This window comes from Manacus vitellinus, unplaced genomic scaffold (genome assembly GCF_001715985.3).
Source record: "Manacus vitellinus isolate BGI_N305 unplaced genomic scaffold, ASM171598v3 scaffold_15_pilon, whole genome shotgun sequence".
NCBI classification, from domain to species: Eukaryota; Metazoa; Chordata; class Aves; order Passeriformes; family Pipridae; genus Manacus; species Manacus vitellinus.
In genome coordinates, this window is record NW_021939122.1 from 8,177,571 (window position 1) to 8,201,363 (window position 23,793).

Here is a 23,793-nt window from a genome sequence, read left to right on the forward strand (position 1 = left end):
GCTTCCTTCCTTCACTGTTTTTTAAAAAGGGAAAACAGCAACTCCCCAGGACTGCAAATGTCAAATGCCTTTGATGGTTTTAGGAAGTGTGCCTTTTTTCATGAATTGCAGCTAATAAAACTGGCTATTAGAAGAAGTATGTAGTCATTAATGATCAGTTTGGTAAATTCTTTTCAGTCTGTACAGAAATCTGCTTTAAATTAAATGGATAAAATATTTTAATGCAGAAGCATTTAAAGTAGAAACAGACTTGTGGGCTGATATATAACATTTTGGAATGTATTGACTAGAGTCCAAGTTCTCTTTAAAAATGCAAGCTCAATTTCAGTTTTTGTGCTTATGCTTAAAGAAAAGAGCTTTTAATCTATAATCAAAACTATTCTGAAATTAAGTCATTAAGTTTAGCTCTTTTTTCATTAAAGCAGTCTTGCATACTTTTTATTAATTTGTTTAAAACAGTATGGTTGGTTTTTTTCGAATATGCCTGAATTAAACTCATAATTTGCGAATACACATTGCAAAATAAAAAAAAAAGTAAAATGTTCACCAAATTCATTTTATCAGCAGTTTTAGCAATGCTGCTCTTAGTGGCAGCCTTAAATGAGGTGGAAAAAGAGGCTTCTTTTCTGTTTAAATCTGACACACCATGAAAAGCTTGCAGTGATTTAGAAATGATTGCTTATTCAGAAGTGAAACCATCTTTTTCCAAAATCTGTCACCTTGTGTACAAACTGGAAGGTTTTAATTTTAGACAGTCCATTAAATACTAACTGTTGACTTCACTGTTGTACAACTAACCTCTGAAAATGTGTTGGGGTGACTCTGAAATCTTTAAAAAAAATAACTACTCAAGGGCTAAAAGACTCAGTGTCTTCACTTGCATATTTTTCCAATGTTGTTATCTCCGGTCTGAAATCTAATGGAGAAATTGCAGTCACTGATTGGGCAGAATTCTCTTGGTCTCCCAGGGACAAGGATTTTCAGAGGCTTCTCTTCAGAGGAACAGATGCGTTTTGAATGGGTTTTCATACAACTCAAACCTTCTACTTTGCAATATTAACTCTTCCCTCCAGTTTTGGTTGTTGCAGTTTAAAAGTGTGTGAAGCTTTAATGCTTATAAAAATGTGTATGGTGTGTTTGTAAACAAACCTAAGGACTAATTATCTGTGAGAAGTTGTACAATGCTAGATGCTTTTTCGTAGGAGTGGTTCTTAAGCAGATTGTTATATAGAGGTTGTGTTGGCTCACCTTGCACTGCTACTGGAGAAAAGAGAAAGGCAAGACTTTTGCCTGTTTACCAGATATAGGGTTGAAATACATTGGTAACAAATTGCCTTGAAAGGAGGACAGACAATAAAATTTATTTACTTGTTTATTTATTTATGGGGTATTGGGTCTTGCAAGGAACATGTAACGCCTGAATAACAATTTGCTCTACTAGCAGCAGTGACAAGGCTGTGATGATTTTCTTTGTGGATGCTGTAGCAGTTCAGATTCTCCAGAAATGTACCACGTAGTTCCAGAATCACGTGTAGTCAGTAAAATATTTATTCTAGAGGTAAACTAAAGACATTCCCCAGTGTTCTAGATTTCTGCAGCGATTATCTTGTCAGTAAAGTGGTAGAGAAAGTAGTAGAACCCCTCAGAGTGACAAATGCTTCCTTTTGTTTTGCATAAAGGACATAAAATACAATTCAGCTCCTACTGCCAGAGCTTACCCAGCTGCTTTGACAAGGAAAACTTAGGAAGTTTTTATGCTGTCAGTGCTATACTGGTGGCACAAATACATCTTCAGGGGAGTAACTTACAGTGGGGATGGGAGCAGTGCTTTGAAAATAACACAGAGGTGTTGACTCTGCTGATGTGAATTCTTCTGATTGCTGTTATTCAAAAACAAAGTCTTTGGGGACAACTACTAAGGGTATTGAAGCAAACTTGCTTGAAAAAGAAAACATAAGCATTGTATATATTTTCATTTCTGTTCTTAGAAGTTTGGAGTAAACAAAGAATATAAATTGATGTAATAAAGATGATAAAACTTTTACTTTGATCTGGTGGGACATGATGTTTTGGGTCTTTTTGTAGTCTGGATTCTCTCTTTGATGGCATTCTTCCCCCTCTATTAGACCTTTGGACTTCTTTAGCAAAGCATGATGTATTGTTTTGGTTTTTTTTTTTTCCTTCTCTTAAAGAGGTGAGCTTTTGCAGATTAAGCAGACATGGTGCTGAGCTTGAGGTGCTGACATAGCAAAATCATCACCTAGCCAGGCTATGTCAAATTCCAAAAGGATAAAGAATTTGGCAAAAAGATTTAGGTGGTAGATCTGCTGTCTTACATGGATATTTTTTCTTTAGGTTGGGGGGGTTTGTTTGTTTTAATGTTAGCCTTATCCTTCTGAGGCTGGTATGGTACTTCAATACTGAAAAGATAAAAATAGTATGTCAAGAGATAAGAAAACCTTTAAAATACTTTTCTATTATTCTGGGGTGTGCATGGTACAGAAAACTGCAGATATGTTCTGTTGAAGTCATGATGCAAAGCTTATTTTCCTTCATCTTGGTGCTGCAATTTGGTGCTTAAAACAAATGGCTGGGTTTGTCACCTCCCCTGCTTGGCTTTTCTTTCCATTAGAAAACCAGCTTTGACTTTTGAATGGAAGTGTGCAGAGCTGTGGTTGAATGGAGTCTCTTCTATTGGCATGCTTTTAACTGATTACCTTGCTGCAATGTGCTGTGAAGGGTTTGATTGGTGCTTAGAATCTTAGGCTTAATTTAAGTGATTATTTCTCAAAGCCTTACAAATGCATCTCAGTTCTCATTGGCTCACCAGTAATGTTGAGGTGTAGTCCACTTTTGGACTTTGAGTTTAGAAATACTGATTATTACATGGCAGGAGGAAGCGGGGGACAATGTTTTGTTTCTGCTTTTTAACAGGGTGCCTTCCAAGGCTAGTGTTTAAGTAAGTCTAACTTTTATGAGTGATGTGTACTAGGGAGAGGCAGTGATGTCTTGGGAATGCCTTTTGTCCTGTGCCTGAGAAGCGCCACGGCAAAAGATCTCGCTTTGGGCAAAAGTGCTGATTACTGAGAATATAAAACATCAATTAAACCAGAAAGATAACACAACCAATGTCTGTAGACAACTTGCACAAATGGGCAGCTTTTGTATGTATATCTGTATATTTTGAGGGCTGGCGAAGGAGGAACAGACACATCTATGTGTCTTCAAACATAGAAGATAAATACTCTACATGTGAATTTAAATTTTGGCTTGCATGTTGCTATATTGTAATGGTCTTTTCCTTCATTTATTCACTAAGGCTTTGCTTCTGTTTTTCTCATTAGGATGACAGTTCTGGCAGTCTTGCGTCAATATCTGCTCTCAGTCTGTTAAACACAGGGGTATGAAATTTAATATATACTTTTTTTAGTTGTATTCAATGCCATGCATGGGACTGTGTAGCACTCATTAAAATAGAAAAAACATCACATTTTCACAGTAGCATGAATATTTTATGGCACTAACCATCAACTCATTAAATACCATTAGTAAAATAAACAAACAAACTTCACACCTGAGTCTCACTAACAGCTTAAAGTGATAGAGTATTATTGTTTATCGTTTATATTGCATGTTCCTGAATAGTAGGAAATAGGTAATGATAGAGCTTGATAGTAATTTACTTTCTATGTTTGTGCCTTGTTGCTTAATGGTAAAAGTTGTTAAAAGGCTTAATTTCTAATATTTTTGAACACCTTATTAGAGTTGAATCTTTTTTCTGTCACTAAGTCACGCAAGTCATTAACAGTGGCACTTCAGAACTCCAGATGCTTTTAATCACTTATTTCCAATATGAAATTGGAAATGTAGAAAAGCGTAGCTGTTGAAACTTTCGTTGTGTCATCTATCTGCTGTGACTGTATCCTTCTGAAATTGCTCCAACTGCTGCCTTTGTAAACTTTTTATTGAATCCTGCAGTCTGTTAAACAGGAATAGTACAGGTTGGCTCTTTAGTTTTATGAAACGGTTGCTGTGGCTTTGTGAAACAGAGCAGTGATGTAACCACCAGTTGATTCTGATGCAAATGGTTACATGGTCCGGCCACTCTCAGCTCTTCTTTGTTGGGCCCAAAGCCAGTGGCTTCTTGTGAACAAAAGAAGATGAAATGTGATGCACCTTGTTAAATATCCAATTGAGGAAAAAATAAAGTAAACAAAGAATTGAAGGTGTATGGCATTACTTTGGAAGGTTGACTTAGAAACTCTTAAGTGTCAGTTTGGTTGGTCTCTTGTGCTATGTGAAAATTAATATGTTTTCCTCCATAAATATATGTTCTTCCTATTTCACCTGCAAATTAGGCAAGAATGTACCGTTCTGCCTGTTCTGATAGCATCTGGAATTCTTAGTTCCAGGAATATGTCTAGTTTGACTCAGAATTTTTCAGTGACATCTGCTCTTGCTATAAACACTTCTTTGTTTATGATCACCTTGTAGCCAGTGCCAGCTTTAGATTTTAGCATTTAACCCAGAGGCAGCACATATGATGATGTAGGATTATGCATTAGCAGAAATTCTTCTTACATGGATGCCCTCCTAAGTGATTCTATTAATGCTTCCATTCTTGAATGATCAACCCTGACTCAGAGAATCACAGAATATGCTGAGTTGGAAGGGACCCGCAAGGATCATTGACTCCATCTCTTAGGCCTGCACAGGACCATCCTCAAGAGTCATACCATGTGCCTGAGAGTACATTCAAACAGTAGATTCAAAAGGGATGCAATCTTTCTGATGACATATCTAAGCAGCTGTATAAAATCATGAAAATAATCATATAGATGGTTTATAGACTCATCTGCTCCAGAGTCATGTGTATGTAGAGGAGAGACCATTAGCACAATATATGGCAATCCCCATTCTGTTTTCTCAACAGAAGTCATGGTTGATTGAATAAAACCTCTTTTAGTATCAGCCTTAGAATTTTGGAGGAGAAAACATGTTAGAAGACACTGTCATCTGCAGGGTGCATGCTTTGTTTAATTGGAGTATTAGTGTGCTTTGACATCTACTTTAAATAGAGGCAATCCTTAAGATGCGGTAAATTAATTCAATCTTGCCTATCAGATCACTTTCTCCTCCAGTTTGCCTAAAACATAATTGGATCTGTGGTACTTTAGCTGCATGATTGGTACTGTGAGGACTTCCACAGTCCTTGTAATCCAAGGCTTTTATCACTCATTTCCAGTTCAGTTTTTGTTGTTGGATCATAGATAGATCAAAACTTATACAAGCAAGATTCATGTTAAATTTTATGGCTGGTATTTACTCCTTTACATCTGTATAGTTTGGACACTGTAGATGCAAGTTTGTCTTCTAAGACTGAATCACTATGTTCACACTTAGTTAAATACTTTATCCTCAGAAGCATACCCTACTTAAGGTCAACTAATGCTTCTGGAATGCTGCAATGCAGCTGGTTTTCCTTTCTGTAAGGTTGTTAAGTATTGGAAGACGGAGCTATGGGCAATTACACACATTACACAGAGCAATCCAGTAGTGTTTAGAGATATCTAAAATAACTCTCAATGGTCTGGCTGTACCAGATGGTTCTTCAGAGAAAGGATGAAAGAAACTTCTCTTTTGTATGTTTTCCATGTAGACAGTGAAAAGGTGCAGGCAATAGACCTCTGCAGGTTTATTATTTTTTGTTTATTTAGAACCCCAGGAAGGTGTTTTAGTGTTCTTTGTGGTGATGTTTGTTTGTTTTGTTGTTGTTTCTTTGGTGGGTTTTTGTTTGATTGGTTGGTTGTTCTTTTGTTTGTGTGTGGTTTTTTCCTTTTTTTTTTTCCTTTTTTTTTTTTAGAAAATAGTATTTGGGGTATCTTTATCTTCTCAGGCACAAAGGCAGTTTATAAGCAAAAGCCTTTTTTTTCCCAGCCCCAGTTACCTGCTACCTGCCTGTAGGTTAATAGGCTTATCTGTATTTCTGTGGGAATAAATACCAGAAATGCAAGTCCCTCCACATATCGTAGCGCTCTTAAATATCTTGTCATGGTGTTTTTCAGGAAAAACATGCCTTTAGCCTGTTAACAGATTAATTATTGTCTTAGAGGATGAGAAGGTGCAATTCCAGCCTTAATAAGGAGATAACTATTTTTACTTTCTATTAAAGCTGAAATTTGTCTCTCCTTTGGGATTGTGAAACATTCTGGAACTTTCAGTAAATGCCTGATATCTTGTAATATTTTTTAACAACCTTCTCTAAGCTTGTGAAACCATACATGTGACACTTCCAAAATAACTTTTTTTACATATACAGGTCTTACATAGTCTTGAATCTTAGCTGTCAACTGTCTTCTACCACATGTCCTGCATGTTTGACAAAGCATTTGACTTTAAATTATATTTTTACCTTGTTATGGAAAAGTATTAACTCACATCTTTTGAAGTGAAATTTTGTGTGAGTTCAAGCTTTTTGTTCCACACCAAGAATTTTAGATTCTGATTCAAATGCAGAGTTAAGAATATTGGATTCTTTACATCTAGTCATGCAAAGTATCCAGAAAAAAATGGATATTTTAGTTGTGTAAGTTCTCTATGTGTTTGGTTCTGGGATCTAATCTTCAAATAAATTTCCTAGTGCACGGACTTCTTGAGGAAGAAGCATCTTCCAATGGGAAGTTCTGATGCTTTGTGAATGTATTTCGATTTGGGGAATAAGCCACCATGACAGTTTGAGCCTGAAGCTATTTTGATCTCTGCTTTGACTCTTTCTGGTGACACTTAGTTTTCCTTCTCTGTTCATGTGATCTTTTCTTACAAAACCCAACTGTTCGTAGCATGTACTTATTTTCAGAAACACAGTTGGATGATGAGTTCTGCCTTTTGTGAAAATCTCTGAAGGCTTTTTAGTTTGTTTTTTTCTTTCTCTGCTGCTTTGGAAATAGTATATCCGTTCTTAGCACATACAGTAGCCAGAAGCACTAGCATTATTCAAATTTATTGCTTGTGTTAAAAAAGGTAAGAGTGACTTCATTTGTAACGTACAACTTGCAGTGCTGATTTTTTTTTAAACTTGCATATAAATTCAACATGTAGGAACATTGAAAAGATTCTAGACTACTAAATGAACTTGATTTTGTGGCTTCTGTTACAAAGAAGGATGTGAAAGTGAATTAGAACTTCTACCAAGAATAGGAGGGATGGCATTGTTACTGTACTGCAACCTGGATGCTGATCTCTGGCTGCTTTCACAGGATGCATTCCTAACTTACAAATGCACTGGAGTATCCTGAGGTATACAGCATGGCAAGAGTGCTGATGTTTCTGTTTTCAGGTGGAATGAAATAATATTACCTTGAGAATATGTGTATTCACTCATACAGTGAATGTCAATTTTCTGATTTTTCTTGTGCTTGTGTGAATTACAACAGAACTCTACCAATCCCATGTGCCCAGTTGTTCAAGGTACTTGTTTGAGTGGTGATGATGAATGGTGTTGGATGCACATTATTTTAAAGCAAAAACTTGGGAATTACCCTTCAGGAGGGGAAGTGTGTTCTAGGAAATTTGTATAACCACAGTTCTTGGCCAAAACCTTAGACTTATTGAGAAGTAAGTTGTATTTAAGAAGACTTGGCTAGTAACTTTTAAGTTATTGTGTTTAAAAAGAATTGGGATTTTAGTGTGAATATATGTTTAAATGATGATAGCAAACAGTTGCTATCAAGGTATTTGGACTTTTTTGAAGATGGTAAAGCAACAGATATTCTCCTATAGTTGAAAGAGTAGGCTGGCTGCTATAGATTTTTGACTGTCTTTTAATTTTAGTCTTGAGATGAGGTTAATGTGACATCATTAAGGTTATACTTCTCGGATCATTTAATGTATCATACCCAATGTGGAAGAACAGAAATTTTGTTAGAGATTGTTAGAAATGGACAGAGTGAGGAGGCTGTGAGCAGAAAGCCCTAGGAGACCTTAATCTTGGACTTGGTTCCTTCTCTGGAAATCTGAAGTTGCATTGTGCATGTGCAATGGTCTTTTTGCATTTGACTTTATGAACTGTGTACTGAACTTTTAACCTATATAATAGTTTTAAAGTTGTCAGCTCTGTTTCTACAATGCTGTCAATGAACACTGACTATGTAAAACTTTCTTTCTCTCTGAGAGAACTAAGGTGTACATGAAGCTGTGTATTAGGTGTGAGATTCATTTGGGAGCAGTTTGAAGAGAAGATTCCTATATGACTGGGAAGATATGTGACCTAATTAGTATTTGATTTTTTTTTTAAATTTACTTACAGAGTTATTAAAGCAACAGATGTATACAAAAGCAAACTGTCCATAGATTAAAAAAAGCTTATATGTTAGAACTCACTTGGCTATGATTAAGAATAGAGCTGTGTGATCTGTGAAAATACATTACTAAAGTATCTTGAATTTGTTCTCTAAAAAAAATGATTTTTCAGCTCTTAGTATTGTATGTTTGAATTCCAGCATGTGGAAGACTTGCAGAGAAACTAGTATTTAGCCTTCATACCTAAGGAGAGTGTGACCCCACAAGTTAACTTGGTTTGGGAATAGGTTAAAAGGTCTTGTCACAGATACCCATTCAGCACATCTTAAAAGGTTAACTTGGCAGTAAATGTTTATTTAGAGGCTAAAAAAGAGGGGATCTGAGATCTGAGGTTTTCCCTTGGGTCTGCTTAGCCTTTTTTCTAAAGATTGTATCATATTTCTGTTTTGTTGTGTTGCTCTTGTGATAAAAGAGTGGGATTGTTTCTTTCTCAGAATCTTGTGTGTATTAAAGGTTGTTGAATATTTCTAAGTAGATTGCATGTTTTAACCTCTGAGAAAGAAATTATGTGAAACAGACTTGTAATGACAAATATTGTTAAATTGTCACTGAGTATAGTGTAGGTGGTTATGGTTATTATGAGCTTGAAGGTCTTGCTAAAGGCCTCAGCAATGTGAGGTGTACTGGATCTTAAGGGTGGCTAGAACTGAGAGGAAGAAATGGGAAGAGACACATGTTCTTGATTAGTGGTTTTTGTTGTTAGTGGTGAGGGTTTTTTACTGTCAACTCTACATGTTACTTAAATATACTTGTGCACTAACTAGGTTGGGAAGATTATGCAGATATCCTAACTAACTGATCCTTGGGTGCTCAGTTGTAATATTGAACTAGAATAGATCAAAGATTAAGTTGATGCAAGAAACTGTATTCTGATTCATCTTCACTTAGCAGTCCTGGAAAGGTGCACTGTTGCTATCAGCAATTTCAACTTGTAGTATCTTGCTTGCTGTCCTATAAAATAATGTTAAAATATATAATATTAAATTATTTAAGTATTAAGTATTATCATGGTTACTAATTATGGGTGAGGTTGAAAGCTGAAATTTAATTTTTATCAATAATGTTGTTTAGGAATATGAAGCACGGACAGGAAGAATGTATAAACCTCCACCCCCATCAGCAAGACGTAAAAATATTGAATTTGAACCACTTTCAACTACTGCTTTGATTCTGGAGGATCGACCAGCGTAAGTATGATTCTGCTGTGCAACTGAATTTTAGATATACTTATGATGAGCTAAACTTCACAAGTCTTATGTGAAAGTATCATTGGATTATTCTGTCTGAGATAATAGCCTAACAAGTACCTCCAGAAGAACCTTTTAAGTATATTATAGTCTATGTGAAGAGTTCTTTCTCACTGTAATAGAGCCACTAATTTATTACCTACTGTATATCACAGCTGTCTGTGACAGTGTTGTGAGCATCCCTAAAGTCTTCAGGAATTCTCTTGATTGATTTCTTCACTGCCTTCTCAGCATGCACTCCCCTTTCCCTGCTCCTCCATTCCCCAATCTGGAAACTTAATTTCCTAGACCAGTTGTGAAGACTTAATAGTGACAGTTGTCATTTCATCAAACCTGGACTTGTCTTACCACACGAGTTTTTAAAAAGGAAAAAAAAAAAGTTAGGTAGGTAATAGCAGGAGTGGGAAGGATTGCCTTGGAAACACAGGCAATCCTTTCCTGTCACAAACACTAAGTGCTCATTTTGCATCTGGCAGCTACAGTTCAGTGTATTGTTGGTACCAAGATTGGAGCAGTCACCAAAACTCTTCCTTTCCCTTGTTCTGATTTAATTTTCATGACTTCTTAAAATTACAGCTGAAGGCAAGGAAACAGTAGATGAAAATGTAACAAACCCCATATCAGTACAAATAAGAATGGTAATGAAAAATTGGTAATAAATTGGTCAGTATTTTCAACCATACAGTCTAGCAGTTTGAAGGAAAGAGAAGGACCTGCTGACCAGGAACACATGCTTGAGGAAAGGAAGTGGAGCAATGCTTTCAAATTGCACCATGAAAAAGCTTGTGATGGCACTGTTAAATGTTTGCTCTGTTTAATTCCAATTAGGAAATGGAAAACAGAACATATTTCAGAAACAGTGTTTCTTTCAATATTCTCTCTAGGGGTATATAAGCTCATTCAGTGCTAAAACAGAAATATCCTGAGGATTGCTAGCAGTATTTTTTTTGTTAATGTATTATTTCTTTTACAGTATGGCAGAGAGTAAGATAGGCAGTTACTGGATTGCTGATGCTTTTCTTTACTTTCATACTACTACAACCTACAAACTACTATAAGTATGTTTTTCCAAACGACACTTGTTTCAAATTGGAGTGTCATCCCAAGTGTCTAATGTGCTGCCACTATCCATCCTTGAAAATATATTCTGCTCTCACTTTTACTGGAAATATTAAGTGATCTTTTCTGCTTGTATAAGAGGAGATGGAAAACTTTTAATATTAAAATGACAAAACTGTTTTCTATTTATTTTGAACCAAAGTAGACCAAATTGGGTAAGAGACTGAGAGCAAACACTGTGCTCTGATTTGTTTTGAAATGAGTCTTCTTGGTCACAAGGAAGCGTGTGTTTGGCAATTAGAGGATCACTATGCAGCCAAAAAACACATTTTGAGCTGGTGAACTTGTAGCACTGCAGCAAGCTTCCTTAGCTTTAGCTCTGACATAAATGGTGATCTATTCTTTCTTCCTTTGGGAAACCTATCTTCTTTTGTGGGAATTTTAAAGGGCTAGCTATAATGAATAAAAACCTTTACCTTTTATTGAAAATACGCCATGATAGATTTCATGTGAACAACTGGGTCTCTATATGCAGGTGTATTTAGTGATTAAAATACACATGTACCGAAATGCATTGGAATAAATAACTGTATGGCTTGTCAGTATTTCCCTTTTATTACTTAATTTGAGCATCGTTCCAGATGTTAAACAGATTTAATAACCATACTTTGGGGGAAGCTCTAGGAGAAACTAAAAAACAGGAGCAGTAAACATCTGACAGTTCTATACAACTGTTACTGAAACACTGGTAGTGTGACAACCTCAGAGCTCACCTTAGAGAAAAGCCAAATTTAAATCTGTTCTGAAATGGTCCAGAATGTCACTTGTGTGTATTGAATTCAGGAACAACTTGTTTTCAGAAATCTTCCTGCCAAATCAGTGGAGGAGGCTTTACGTCACCGACAAGAATATGATGAGATGGTAGCAGAGGCAAAAAAACGAGGTATGTTAACTGCAAATAATCACTGTAAGTCTTTTTAACTGTGCAGCAAAAATAAAGGAAATTTTGGGTTGTAGGTGAGTACATACATTAAAGAACTTCATGTTTAATGTCTGGGTTATTCTCTGGTACACAGGGGCATGCAGTTTAAAACAGAACTCAATTATCAAATTGTTTTCTTATTCCACTACAATGAATGTAACTAGGTTCAGAATGCAGCTTAACCTTTTGTTTACTTTTTAAGGAAAAACTACTTGTGTAGTATGATCAGCTAGAAACTTTCTGGATATTTGGGCTCTTTTTTCAAGCTGTGTTGCTGCAGTTGCCACTAAGAGCCAAAGTATAATAAAACTGACTGCTTAAAGATCTAGTTTCTCAGGAATTTGAGATCAATTTCAGCGCGAAGACAGATGAAAACCGGATTTTCTTCCAGACAGCTCTACCTGTGTGAACCTTCCTACTCCCACTAGATATGTTTAATTTAAAAAACAGATCTGTAGCATCTGGTACTGTGTCAATCTATGAATAGTTGTTGAAAGGACTTCTGCAGTCTTGTGCCTAGTATTCAGGGAATATGCTATTTTAAGAATCTGTAGTGCGTGCTTTACTTGGGCTGTTGTCAGAAATACAAGCTTCTGAACTGATTGATCCTCTATGGATCTGAGGCAGCTTTAGCTTTGAAAGATGAAATAAGAAATCCAAGGCATCTGACAATTCATTTCACTCTGCTCTTGTGGTGTGCATCTTGTAAGTTGTGATCTGTGGTCCGTGTTCTTTAATAACTGCATCTTGGGAGGTGCAACCATGTGTAGTGTTTTCATATGTGTGCCCTGGTTTATTACAGTAACTGTTGCCACACACAAAGCTTCAGTGAAAACTTAATGAAGCTGGTCAGCCGTATTGGTTTACCAGGGTTGGCATGTTTACACTGTTGTGTCTAATGCATGCATAAATAGAAAATGTCTAGTCACAGTGGTTCTTAGTGATGTCATAACAGCATTGCTCTGTCCTTCCCTTAGCTTTTTTAATAAGAGGGATCTACAAATGATCCTTTTCTAACAGATGGCAGAACATTGTTCTCTTGTTCACCATTGTGACTGTCTCAGGTCTTTAGGTCCTGTTTCCAGAAAAGAAAATACATAATCCTTTTAGGTAGATGCTTCAGTAAAATTTGAATAATTTTTAAATTAATGTAGAATTGCACCTTTAAATAATAATTTTATCTATAAATACTGCTGATTAGTAATAAGTAATAAGTAAGGCTCAGATAGAATGTGGTATGAAAATCATGACAGAAAGAACAGTGCTGGTGATGTGCTTGCTTTTTAGTCATTCTGTGTACTGCAGAAGAGAGTTCTAGTCAGATTTTTGCTTGTCTAAATCACTGTATTTGAACAACTTAGCTTAAATTAAAAAAATGTCCTGAGAAATACACCTACAGTCCACAGAAATAGTACACACAACTGTAACTTACCCTTCATCTTTCAGACATCTAAATATTTAGATAATAGCTGAATTATTTACCAAATAATTCATATACACTAATACAGAATTATTAACATGTTATGCCTAACAGAAATTAAAGAAGCACATAAAAGGAAAAAAATAATGAGAGAGCGTTTCAAGCAAGAAGAGAATATCGCTAGTGCTATGGTGATTTGGGTCAATGAAATACTACCTAACTGGGAAGGCATGTAAGTAAAGTTCTACTCTGTAAATGAGGCAAGGGTGGCTTGTTTCTCCTCTGGAAACTGAGGACCCACATACCTTATTTTCCTTTTCCTTTCTGTGTTGTCAAGAAGTCGGTTTTTGTTGCTGTGATATAGTGTGAGGTCATTACAGAGCAACATGAAATGTGCTTTCTGGGAGCTTGATGTTTTGGGGTTTTTTTAGTGGAGCTTTAGCATAAGCAGAGATCCTTGAATACTGATTTGGTAAATGGTATGTTATTTTGCTTGTAAATTGCCCAGTGATTTTAGAAAAGAAGATGTGCAATATGTACTTTTTTATTTTTTTTTTTTCTTTTTCTTCTCCCTGCTTCCCTATCTTAGGCGTGCTACTCGAAGAGTTCGAGAGCTGTGGTGGCAGGGATTACCCCCAAGTGTACGTGGGAAGGTTTGGAGTCTAGCTGTGGGAAACGAATTAAATATCACTCCTGGTATGTCTTAACCAACTTAATTTTGCATTAAAATGTGATCCATTGTTTTCAAAGAAAAATGTCAACTTTCATTTAAAAAAAAAATCAGTGTATTTTTTTGTGAAGAATTGTATTTTGCAAGGTTAGGAACAGCTGTGTTTTACAAGTAGACATCATAGCCTTATAAATTATGGAAGCAAAGTTCAAAACCTGCTTACAAGAGCATTTTAGTGTTGTAATAATTAAGGTGGGGCTTCCCTTCCAAAAAATAATTTTTATGTTTAAAATTAAGAAATTTTAGCTTTGGTTTCTTAAGGGAGTGAAAAGAGGAATTGCTTTATTTCATAATGAATGATTTTGATGATTATTCACAAAAATAATTATCTGAATTATTCAAGGCATCCTTTCCCTTTCATAGTTTGCATGTTCACTGTGGCAGAAAGCACAATACAGTGCACACTACAAAACTGGTACTATAAAAGTGGTACTCCAGTGGTTAGCAGTAACCACCTAACAGATTCTCCCCCTCCCTCCAGTGACTTAAAATGAAATCAAGCAACCAAAGCCAAGAATACTTATTAGTGTGCTTTTGTCTTGGATAGATGCTTTTCATACTACTTCCTTTTCTATGACTGATTTTGTTTTGCTGTCTCACAGAACTTTATGAAATCTTCTTGTCGAGAGCTAAGGAACGATGGAAAAGCTTCAGTGAGACAACTGCTGAGAATGACACAGAAGGTGAGCTCTCCTGAGTGCTCAACAACCTCCTATTCAATTTTGAAAACCAGGAAGTCTACAATGGAATTGCAGCATTAAGAATACTTAATAAAAGTGCTCGAGTCATTCCCTACTTAAATGTTTACTTTCTTATATTAAGTCAGTGAGTGAGGGGCTTGGCAGTATTTACTGTATCAATAAAAGATGCATTAAAATATTGCATGTGCTAGTTTACTTTCAAATGAATGTTCTCCTCTGAAATATTAGGACTAAGCTCTCATGAAAATATTAGATAAAATGTAAAAAGAAGAAATGGGAAACTAAATTACAGGATGTGCTCTTGCTTAGCTCTGCTTAGATGGTTCTTATGTTGGTATCCCTTCCATGATTTTGGGAAAGAAAAAAATATTCTCTATTTTTGATTGTGGAACTGAGAGGTGAAGAACGCATAACATGACACATTTCAGATCCCACTTGGGTTTCTTTGGCTGCCCAGATGGCCTTTCCTCCCAAATCTATTAAGATAGCACTGTTAGAGGATGTTAGTGCTGTTCTGTGTATAATAGAGTTTTTTCACTGGCATATTGCTGTCTCCTGTGGGCGTTTTTTCTATTAAAAGTAGTATCAATTATGTTTTTAAGGTTGGATATATCCTTGTTATAAACATTAACTCCTTGTGCTGTTAGTGGATACTTTTTAAAATGCTGCCATGCAATAGTCTCTTCCATTGCTGGTTTTGTTTGCACTTGCTGTAGCCAGTCCTCAATAACTGCCAACTTTGACTGTAAATTATTTGAGTCTCACATAGGCTGCTTCTGTGACTCATCTGAAGCTTGTCTTGAGACAAACAATTTATAAAAAATTCTGTGTGTACATGACTGTAAATATGCTTATCCTTAGAAAACAGGTTTGCAATGCCCCTTGGTTTGTAGGGTGGTGGTTGGTTTGTTCTTTTGTTGTGGGGGTGTGGGCTGTCCATGAGGGAAAGCATAGGTAATTTGTTTATTTTGGAAAGGTAGTAGTTCTGGATGGGAATGAAAGGGAGAAGGGTCCATCTTGATTGTGTCAGATATTCTGGGAATGTATTAATAAGGGAAGACTTAAGAGTAATAAAATTTTCATCCATGGTTGAAAAGCAAGCAAGGTGACTGTGCTTATTATTAATCTTTGGTAGCAAAGTCTGAAAGACCAACTATCAAAGTTTTAGGAGGACAGGAATGAAATGCTGTTTTTCAGGCTTCAGCAGAGCAGATTCTTTTCAGCCTATTCATCAAATTCTCTGATCATCTGCTTTCCAGATGGCTCTTGTCTGATTTAAGCCCTCTGAAAGATCCTTTTCCCCAAGTGCCTTCTGTTTTTTTCACCACATTATCACTATTATTTGTATCATGTCCCTATGTGGAGGATTGGACAGAGATAACTCAAGGGCCAGCCAAATTTCTGGAGGTTCTTGAGTGAATGCTGCATTCTTTCCTGCCATTTGATGAATGCTAGTCCTAAGGATGCAGAAAAATCTGAGTCAAATGAGAGTTAATGAGAGCTCAGAAGTAATGTAACTTCTGCAGATTGCAGCTGTGTGGTCAGTTCCGGAGATGTCAGTGAAGTTTCTCTATGTTTTGGTTACCTTCAGTAACAGTGGGACCCAAGAAATGCATGACTTAAAGTAATATGCTTGACTTTGCAAGTGAAGATATGTTGGCTTCTTGTGATTATATGATTAATCTTTTTTTCTCCCCTCTAGTGTACATAGTATATTTTAATGCTGTTGTTTTAAATGACGCACCATGTGAGCTGATTAGGAATGGAAAATTTGAAAAGTCAGATTCCGCTGGATCATGTTTAGATCAAGAGTAGTGCTCTCACTCTGCTCTTAAACAGACTCAGTAACTGAATTCTCAGCAGAATATAAGAAAGAAAACAGGATTTTGAGGACTGGGTTGGGCAAAGTTAAAATTCTAGTTAATGTCTGGGCCTGAATAGACTTGAAAAAGAATGAGTAGACAGGTAGTCATTACTGATAGTTTACCTCACTTTTTGGAGTTGTTGGCATATGCTACGTATCAGTGGACAGTGTTAGCTTTTGAATTATAGCACTGTAGAAGTTACACCCCAAAAATTAAAGCCACGTAACTTTTTTTCCTTATATGCTAAGTCTTTGTGTCTATGGCAGTTTTAGTTTGAAGTTTGTAGAATTTGTCAGTTTTAATAAGTGTTGGTTTTGCTTACAGATGCAGGAGCATCTGTTGCTGATCGTGAGGCCAGTCTGGAGCTAATTAAGTTGGATATATCACGCACATTTCCATCCCTGTATATTTTCCAGAAGGTGAGATTTCTGTAACTTTAGCTATGACAACTTTAAAATTCTGAATAGTTAAACAAGAAAAGAAACCTAACTGGCCAAATGTGGTATAGTTTTTAGAAGTTGTTGAGGTTTTTTTTTTGTTTTTTAGAAGAGAATAAAGTAGGGACACTTAATGATGGACTGTAAGGGTTGTTTTTTTTTTTTCCTGGATATATTGCATGACGTTCCTGTTATTCCTAATGCTACAGGAATCTTGATGCATTTTAGTACACTTTTTCAGGTTTATGATTTTTATATAGATATATATAAAATGGCATGCAATATTGAAATACAGTAACTTGTGCTACTAAGAATTAAAATATCCACTCTCTGAAAAGGAAAGACTGACCCTGGATATGTACTAGACATCTTCATTTTCCATTATGAAATCATTCAGTGGTAATCAGTACATAGGATTATTGGTCTGTTACTTTTAACATCTCAATAGCATATATGGTAATGCTCGGAGTAAAAACTGGTATTATTCTAGATGTGGATAAGGCAACAATTCACTGGCTTGCTTTCATCTTAAAATACTGGCTTGTTACTTTCCTGTATGTATGAAGTGATTTGGAAAAAAAATAAAATTTTGTTTTCTTTTCTCCCTGCCCCCTCTCCTTTTATTAGGGTGGTCCTTATCATGATCTCCTGCACAGTGTCTTAGGAGCATATACATGTTACAGACCAGATGTGGGATACGTAAGTATTTTTTGTAACATGTTTATAACATGGCAAATAAGGTTAAGATGTCACATGTTAGAGTGTATTAAATAAATAGGTTCTCTAAACTGTATGCTACTGGCACTTTAAAAATAATTAAACTTTGGCTTTAATTTCCTGGCGGTTACAATGATGATAGTTCTTAGAGATAATTAAATAGCTGAAAATGTAGTGCATGTCAAGGATGTATATATTGTCTGGCTTGCATGAAAAACTTTAAATGGATGTGTTCACAAGGCATCATTCTGACAGACCTAAAGTATCTACAGAAAAAAACCAAAACATGCTAGTGGACTTCCAGTTAGCACTTCACCTCTTCTGTCCTACTGTTCCTTCCACTGTTACCATTTCTAAAGTGATACTCTCTGCTTCACTTCTGCATGTCCTAAAATCCAGAAACTCCTTATTGGTGTCTTACTGACAAAGAATAATCACTCCATCTGAGTTCAATGAAGATAAGACCGTTTTCAGCAAACATTACGTGTTTAAAACAAGCAAAATATAAAAAACTGTCAAACTCCCCTGAACAAACCAACTAAACCTAATGTCTCTCTCTCAATGGTGTCAGCCTACAGAAGCTTATAAATAATGAACAGCAGGGGTTTTTTTTGTCTTTGTTTCTGGGGGTATCTAGGAAAATCTTTTACAAGCTCTAATGCTTCTGGGCTCAAAAACACTTGAAAAGTTTTAAATCTCATCCATGCAACAAAGCATTATTTAGCACAGGGTGTGTCTTCCTCTCTAAATCAGATATGCTTGGGACTCTGCATAAATAACTAGTTGGTTTTTCATGTTCAAATGTTTTTAGGCCTGAATTCTGTCATCTGTGACCTCATTTTTGGAGACTCTCCCATATTCTTTAAGTGAGATTATAAACTTTGCACTTTCTGAGACTGCTTGTTCCCAGGGTGGAGTTTTAAAAGGCAAATGAGTAATTTTTCATGGATAAGCTTTCTCTTTTTCATTAGGAATATAACTAGCCTGGATATTTCTCATCACACTTTTTTTTATGTTTATACAGCAGTAAATTTAATGTAATCTTATTTCCACACCTATTTATCCCATGAAAATGGAAAGCTGCTGGATTGTTTCTGATGCATATCAGTACTCTTTTCCGTAGTCGGTTAAAATGCTGAGTGCATTTTTTATTTTTTGAGAAGCAGCAGCAGCATGAATGCTTAGAGATGGTAGAATAATGATCATTGCAATTGAAATTGGTAAAATTATTTTTAGTATAATGAGTATTCAGATGATCACTTAACAACTACAAGAATCGTGCTCTTCAGTTTTTATTGCAGGCTAAAGTGTTTGTGAGAGGGTAATCATGGAAAAATGTAAACTTGCATTGTAGCTAACCACTTAGAAGTAATTTTACATATGTGAACAAATACTGTTTGGCAAGTGGAGAGATGTGTATTGGCTGTTCTGAAACAGAATTTTGACTCAATTTCAACATATGTCTGGGTCTAAACTGTCCCATATGTGAGGTTTTTCTCCATGATTGCTTTTCCCATATCTTAACAACGAAGTTGAGGCCAAACTTTGTTTCTTATGAGCTCTGCATTCAGCCTGTGTGGTTTTAACTTTCTTGCATTTCAAGTCCTGAGGACTTGTGATCATGAGACCTCCCAGAACTTCCACTGAGTACCTAAAACCAGCATCTGAAGAAATATTGTATTTCTTGCTGAAATCAAATTGATTCGCGTGCATAAAAATTTATCTGTGTTGTCTTTATTCATCTGGAAATGTTATGCAATGGTGTTTGTATTGCAGACTGTAAATGTTTCTATTTCCAAAGATATAAGATGTACTGAACCTACTCACCTATGTTTGCCTGATGCTTTTCCCACTTGAAGGTACAAGGGATGTCCTTCATTGCTGCTGTGCTCATTCTCAATCTGGAAGAGGCAGATGCTTTCATTGCCTTTGCTAACCTTCTAAACAAGCCATGCCAGCTGGCCTTTTTCCGTGTGGATCACAGCATGGTATGCACAGAGTTTTCTGGTTTTGAACCATAACATTTTTTTTGTCTTGAAGGATGGTTGATTTATTGATAACTTCCTTTTGTCCTATTGAGAAATGGAGAACTTTAACCTTGATTCTCTGCAAAATTGAGAATATCAGATACTAACCCATAAAACTCATTCTATTGTTTTGATTTTTTTCCTCTAGAAACATTTAATAATTTTACTTATCCTAAGAAGTCACACTGTGCTATGTGACATCCTCAGTTCTTGGTGGGGTTTGTGTTAGTTTACAACTAAACGTTATTTTGATGACTGCTTATGAGGTGCTTTACTATCTCTACAGATGCTGAAATACTTTGCAGCCTTTGAAGTATTTTTTGAAGAAAATCTTCCCAAATTGTTTCTTCATTTCAAATCATACAGTCTTACTCCAGACATATATTTGATAGACTGGTGAGTTCATAGAACATAGCAACCCTAACCTTAGAACTGTTGGAACACTTTCTATTTTTGCTAGAAATCAAGAATAAAAAAAATGTCATTTGGTAGGTGTTTATGTACCTCAGCTTTCTTTCTAGGTCTTGTGAAATTGTGATGAACTGTTTTGTGCAACCACAGTTCCTTTGGCACAATTCAAACTTTATTAACCAGGATGTACTCAGTTAAAAAATGAGACACATGGGGTCCTGTGTGTTCATTTTCTTGTTGCTGCAGTTATGTGTAACATAAGTAGGGGAGAGGAGGCTACTACACCATAGTAGTCTTATGACTGATTGTGAGTGGATGGAATGAGCATAATCAGCTACTGAAGAAAGTATGACTACAGGAATAGAGACGTTAAAAGCAGAGGGAGGAGGAAATTTAGGACCTGGTTTGGGAAGGGATAAACTGAAAATACAGTGAACAATTTGAAATAACAAATGTTGTAAACCAGAGAGTACCAAACTACGTTATGTGCCTGCAATGGAAGGCAGTAATGCATGCATCCTTGAAGTGTGGTAGAGCTGCCAAATACAGAATGTCTGTTCATGTGTGTGTGTAAAGATAAGCTTCATACAGAAACTTCTAACCCATATAATAATTCTAATAGAGTGAATTGAGTTGGGTGGAATTAAATAATATAAAAACATTGTCATCTGAACTTTGCCTGCCTATGAGATGCAGCTTATCAGTAAGCAGTAAGTCTCAGCATGAACCACTTCCCAATAGCAGTAATGAGAAAACAGAGAACACTGTGCTTTGTATCAAAGAAACCACTACAAATTTGTGGGAGGAGTTCTACAATGTTACATACAGCATGAGCTCTCTGCCCATGTGTAATGAATGCCTTTTAAAAATAAGCTTTGCAAAAAAAATGTGGTTGGACTCTTCTCAGTAAAAATAGAACAGCAACTGTCTTTAGATTTTCCAGACTTTTAATGTGAATAGAAATTCAAAAATGTATCATAGAAATATAGTTATTCAATTTTCATTAGCAGAGGATGTAGCTCTCCATTGAGATGATTTGTGGCTTTAGATTTAGTTTAGGAAACAAATGATGAACAGAGCTGTTAAACTGTATGGCTTAAATGGTAAAAGTTAAGTTATACATTTATCATCTTTGCTTAAGTTCTTACCTGTATATTGTACTCTGAGTATGAAGAGGTTTGTAACTTTAGCCAGAGCTTCCTAAGGGAGAGGATATTCCAGTGGAGGATTTCTTGTGGCATAAGAAGAGATGGGTTTCAGAGTACAAGTTCTGACTTGAAAAACTGGAGATTTGTGGATTGCTGAAATATGGGAAAAATAAGAGTGTATGAAATAAGTTGTCATCTGCCTATTCTGAGCTAATGTAACTGAGATTTACAGGAAGCTGTATTTTTGTTTTTCTGAAGTAAGTTACAGTTGTAACTGTTTCTTTTTTTACTTAACTGTAGGATTTTTACACTCTACAGCAAGTCATTACCACTTGATCTGGCCTGTCGTGTCTGGGACGTTTTCTGCAGAGATGGAGAAGAATTTTTGTTTAGGACAGGATTAGGAATCCTTCGGTTATATGAAGATATTCTCCTACAGATGGACTTTATTCATATAGCACAGTTTCTAACAAAACTTCCAGAAGATATTACATCAGAAAAGCTTTTTAGTTGTATTGCAGCTATTCAGATGCAGAATAGTAACAAGAAATGGGCACAGGTGAGTTTCTTGTATCTCTCTCTCTATATATATATGAAATCAGAGATGTCAGCACATGAATATATGGGCCACTTCTTTTGATGATTATTTTATAGTCTGCTGCTTGTCTGACTTCTGAGCAATGGGCACTTCCTTTCTAATGTCTCATTCTAGAAATTAAGCTCCATGCTAATATTGTGGGGGTTAATATAGCTACTTTTTATAAGACTGGCTTTTTTTATATTCATTTAATAATTTACTTTGCCAGGTGTTTGCCTCGCTGATGAAGGACAACAAAGAAGGAGACAAGAACCACAGCCCAGCACCGAAAAACTAATCCTTGTAACTAATCCTTGAAGTCAATTGAAAATGTGGAAAACCACTTGAAGACTAAAAGCTTTCACATCACTTCTATGTGGAAAAAACACTATAGAAAATGTGAAAATGAGATGGAAAAATGACATAGCTCTCAGCGGAGTAATGAACTGATGAAATCTTCACCCTTTTGCCAGTATTAGTTTTTGTCGTGGGAAGATTTGTTTTCACACAGAATACTAAAACCTATAAAACTGAGAATTGAGGAGTTCATATTTAATACTTTAAAAGAATCAGCTCAATGCAATAAACATTTGTAATAACTTCTGTTGGTACTTAAAAAAAAATTTTGAGGCATAACTTTTTTTACAAATACCGCAAAGGCACTTTTTTGGGGGGATGAGGGAAATTCTAAATCTTAAAGCCCCAAAACTGCTATCCAAACCAAATGTTTTGGTACAAACATTACCTCCAAAATTACCAAGTTGAAAGTATTAAGGACCAAATAAGGTGGTTTGGTATGTTTATGTGCAAGATGGTTAAAATTTGGGAAAGGGTATTGTCTTATTGTGGTTGTGTTTTGTTTTCTTTGGTTTTTTTTAAGTTGCAGCTTCATTCTTCAGTCTGGGCAAATGTACTTAACTCAGGAACTGTAGAAGTATTGTGCCCAAACCTAGAGTAAAAATAATATGAATTTTAAACAGTGGTAAGAACAGGGCTACTATTTTCACTGTACAGCTTTCAAAATGAGTGGTGTTAAGCATTTGTTTTGGTGTATTGGTTGTGGAGTAAATGGAGTGGGTATTCTGTGAAAGGGTTTTGCCACCAGAAGTTTTATTTTGTTGAGCCATTTCCAACTAACAAATACTTGTATGTAATGGTGAACACTAGATAATGACAAAGCTATCTGCGGACTTGGTGTTATCAAAGAAGCACCCGCTTTTAAAACTTGGGAATAATGCAGACACAGATTTTATTAGTGTGCAATATTGAAGTTCAAAAGGTTTAGTGATACTGAATTCTTTAATTCTGTAACATCTTTTAACTGGTCATATTGTATGTGTCACGGCAGTTACTTTCAAACATTTCCTGTTCTCAAAGATGCTGTACAACAACCTGTGGTTGTAGGGGACAGAAATTTAATATGGATAGCACTGCAGGTAAGGAACACTTGCACTCTCTTCATCCATTTTTGCTAATATTTAATGTAAATAAATTCCTTACATGTGGGTTTTTTAACTGGTCCCTCTGGAAATCAAGTCAAAATTATCATTATGTATTTTTAAGTGCAGGAGGCTTCCAGTTGTCTGGTGTTTAAAAGCAGAGTCTGCATAATCGGGGTAAAGATTTAGTGTGGTGTAACTTACATTGCTTTCTGGTTTAAAAACTACGTATATGCTACTCATAACATTACGATTTGAAATGTAAATGTCAGATTTTTCTTAACTTATGTATTCACTACTTTAATTGGATCCAATTTGTCTTATATTTTTGTGTTATCTTGTACAGTTTTCTTACTTTTCAACTATAAATCTGTATATAACTGTAAATAGAAGGATCAAGCCTTCCTTTAAGACCACTAGTACCAACTCCTGTGTAAATAAAACTTATAGCAGATGCGCGTTGTGCCTCTTTTCCATTCTCCTGAAATGTGCTCCAAGAGCTGGTGGCCGCGGGGTTGGTGCCTCACCGAGGAGCCGAGGGTAAGCTGGGGCGCCCAGTTCGAGCCCCTCCGGCCCGACAAGGGCCTGTTTCGGTGCGCGGCAGCGTCTGCGGCGTTAATTAAAATGTTCATTAATTGGGGCGGGTGTGGTCCCCGGCCCTCAGCGCCCCGCCGG

The 23,793-nt window shown here is 36.0% G+C and overlaps 2 protein-coding genes across 2 annotated transcripts in view; both read left to right on the forward strand.

Moving 5' to 3' along the window:
* TBC1D12 (TBC1 domain family member 12) overlaps nt 1-23,574 on the forward strand; it is a 67,558-nt gene extending 43,984 nt beyond the window's left edge. Inside the window, exons 5-16 of the mRNA XM_029958560.1 lie at nt 3,345-3,401; nt 9,430-9,545; nt 11,525-11,607; nt 13,181-13,298; nt 13,656-13,762; nt 14,399-14,479; nt 16,687-16,781; nt 17,427-17,498; nt 19,376-19,504; nt 19,830-19,939; nt 21,403-21,661; nt 21,909-23,574. Coding sequence (XP_029814420.1) covers nt 3,345-3,401; nt 9,430-9,545; nt 11,525-11,607; nt 13,181-13,298; nt 13,656-13,762; nt 14,399-14,479; nt 16,687-16,781; nt 17,427-17,498; nt 19,376-19,504; nt 19,830-19,939; nt 21,403-21,661; nt 21,909-21,977 — 1,296 coding nt within the window. The 3' untranslated portion in view covers nt 21,978-23,574. The remainder of the gene's footprint in view (nt 1-3,344; nt 3,402-9,429; nt 9,546-11,524; nt 11,608-13,180; nt 13,299-13,655; nt 13,763-14,398; nt 14,480-16,686; nt 16,782-17,426; nt 17,499-19,375; nt 19,505-19,829; nt 19,940-21,402; nt 21,662-21,908) is intronic.
* Nucleotides 23,009-23,793, forward strand: part of NOC3L (NOC3 like DNA replication regulator) — a 17,384-nt gene continuing 16,599 nt past the window's right edge. The window contains exons 1-2 of the mRNA XM_018069162.2: nt 23,009-23,115; nt 23,465-23,658. Of these exons, the coding sequence (XP_017924651.1) occupies nt 23,572-23,658 (87 nt within the window). The 5' untranslated portion in view covers nt 23,009-23,115; nt 23,465-23,571. The remainder of the gene's footprint in view (nt 23,116-23,464; nt 23,659-23,793) is intronic.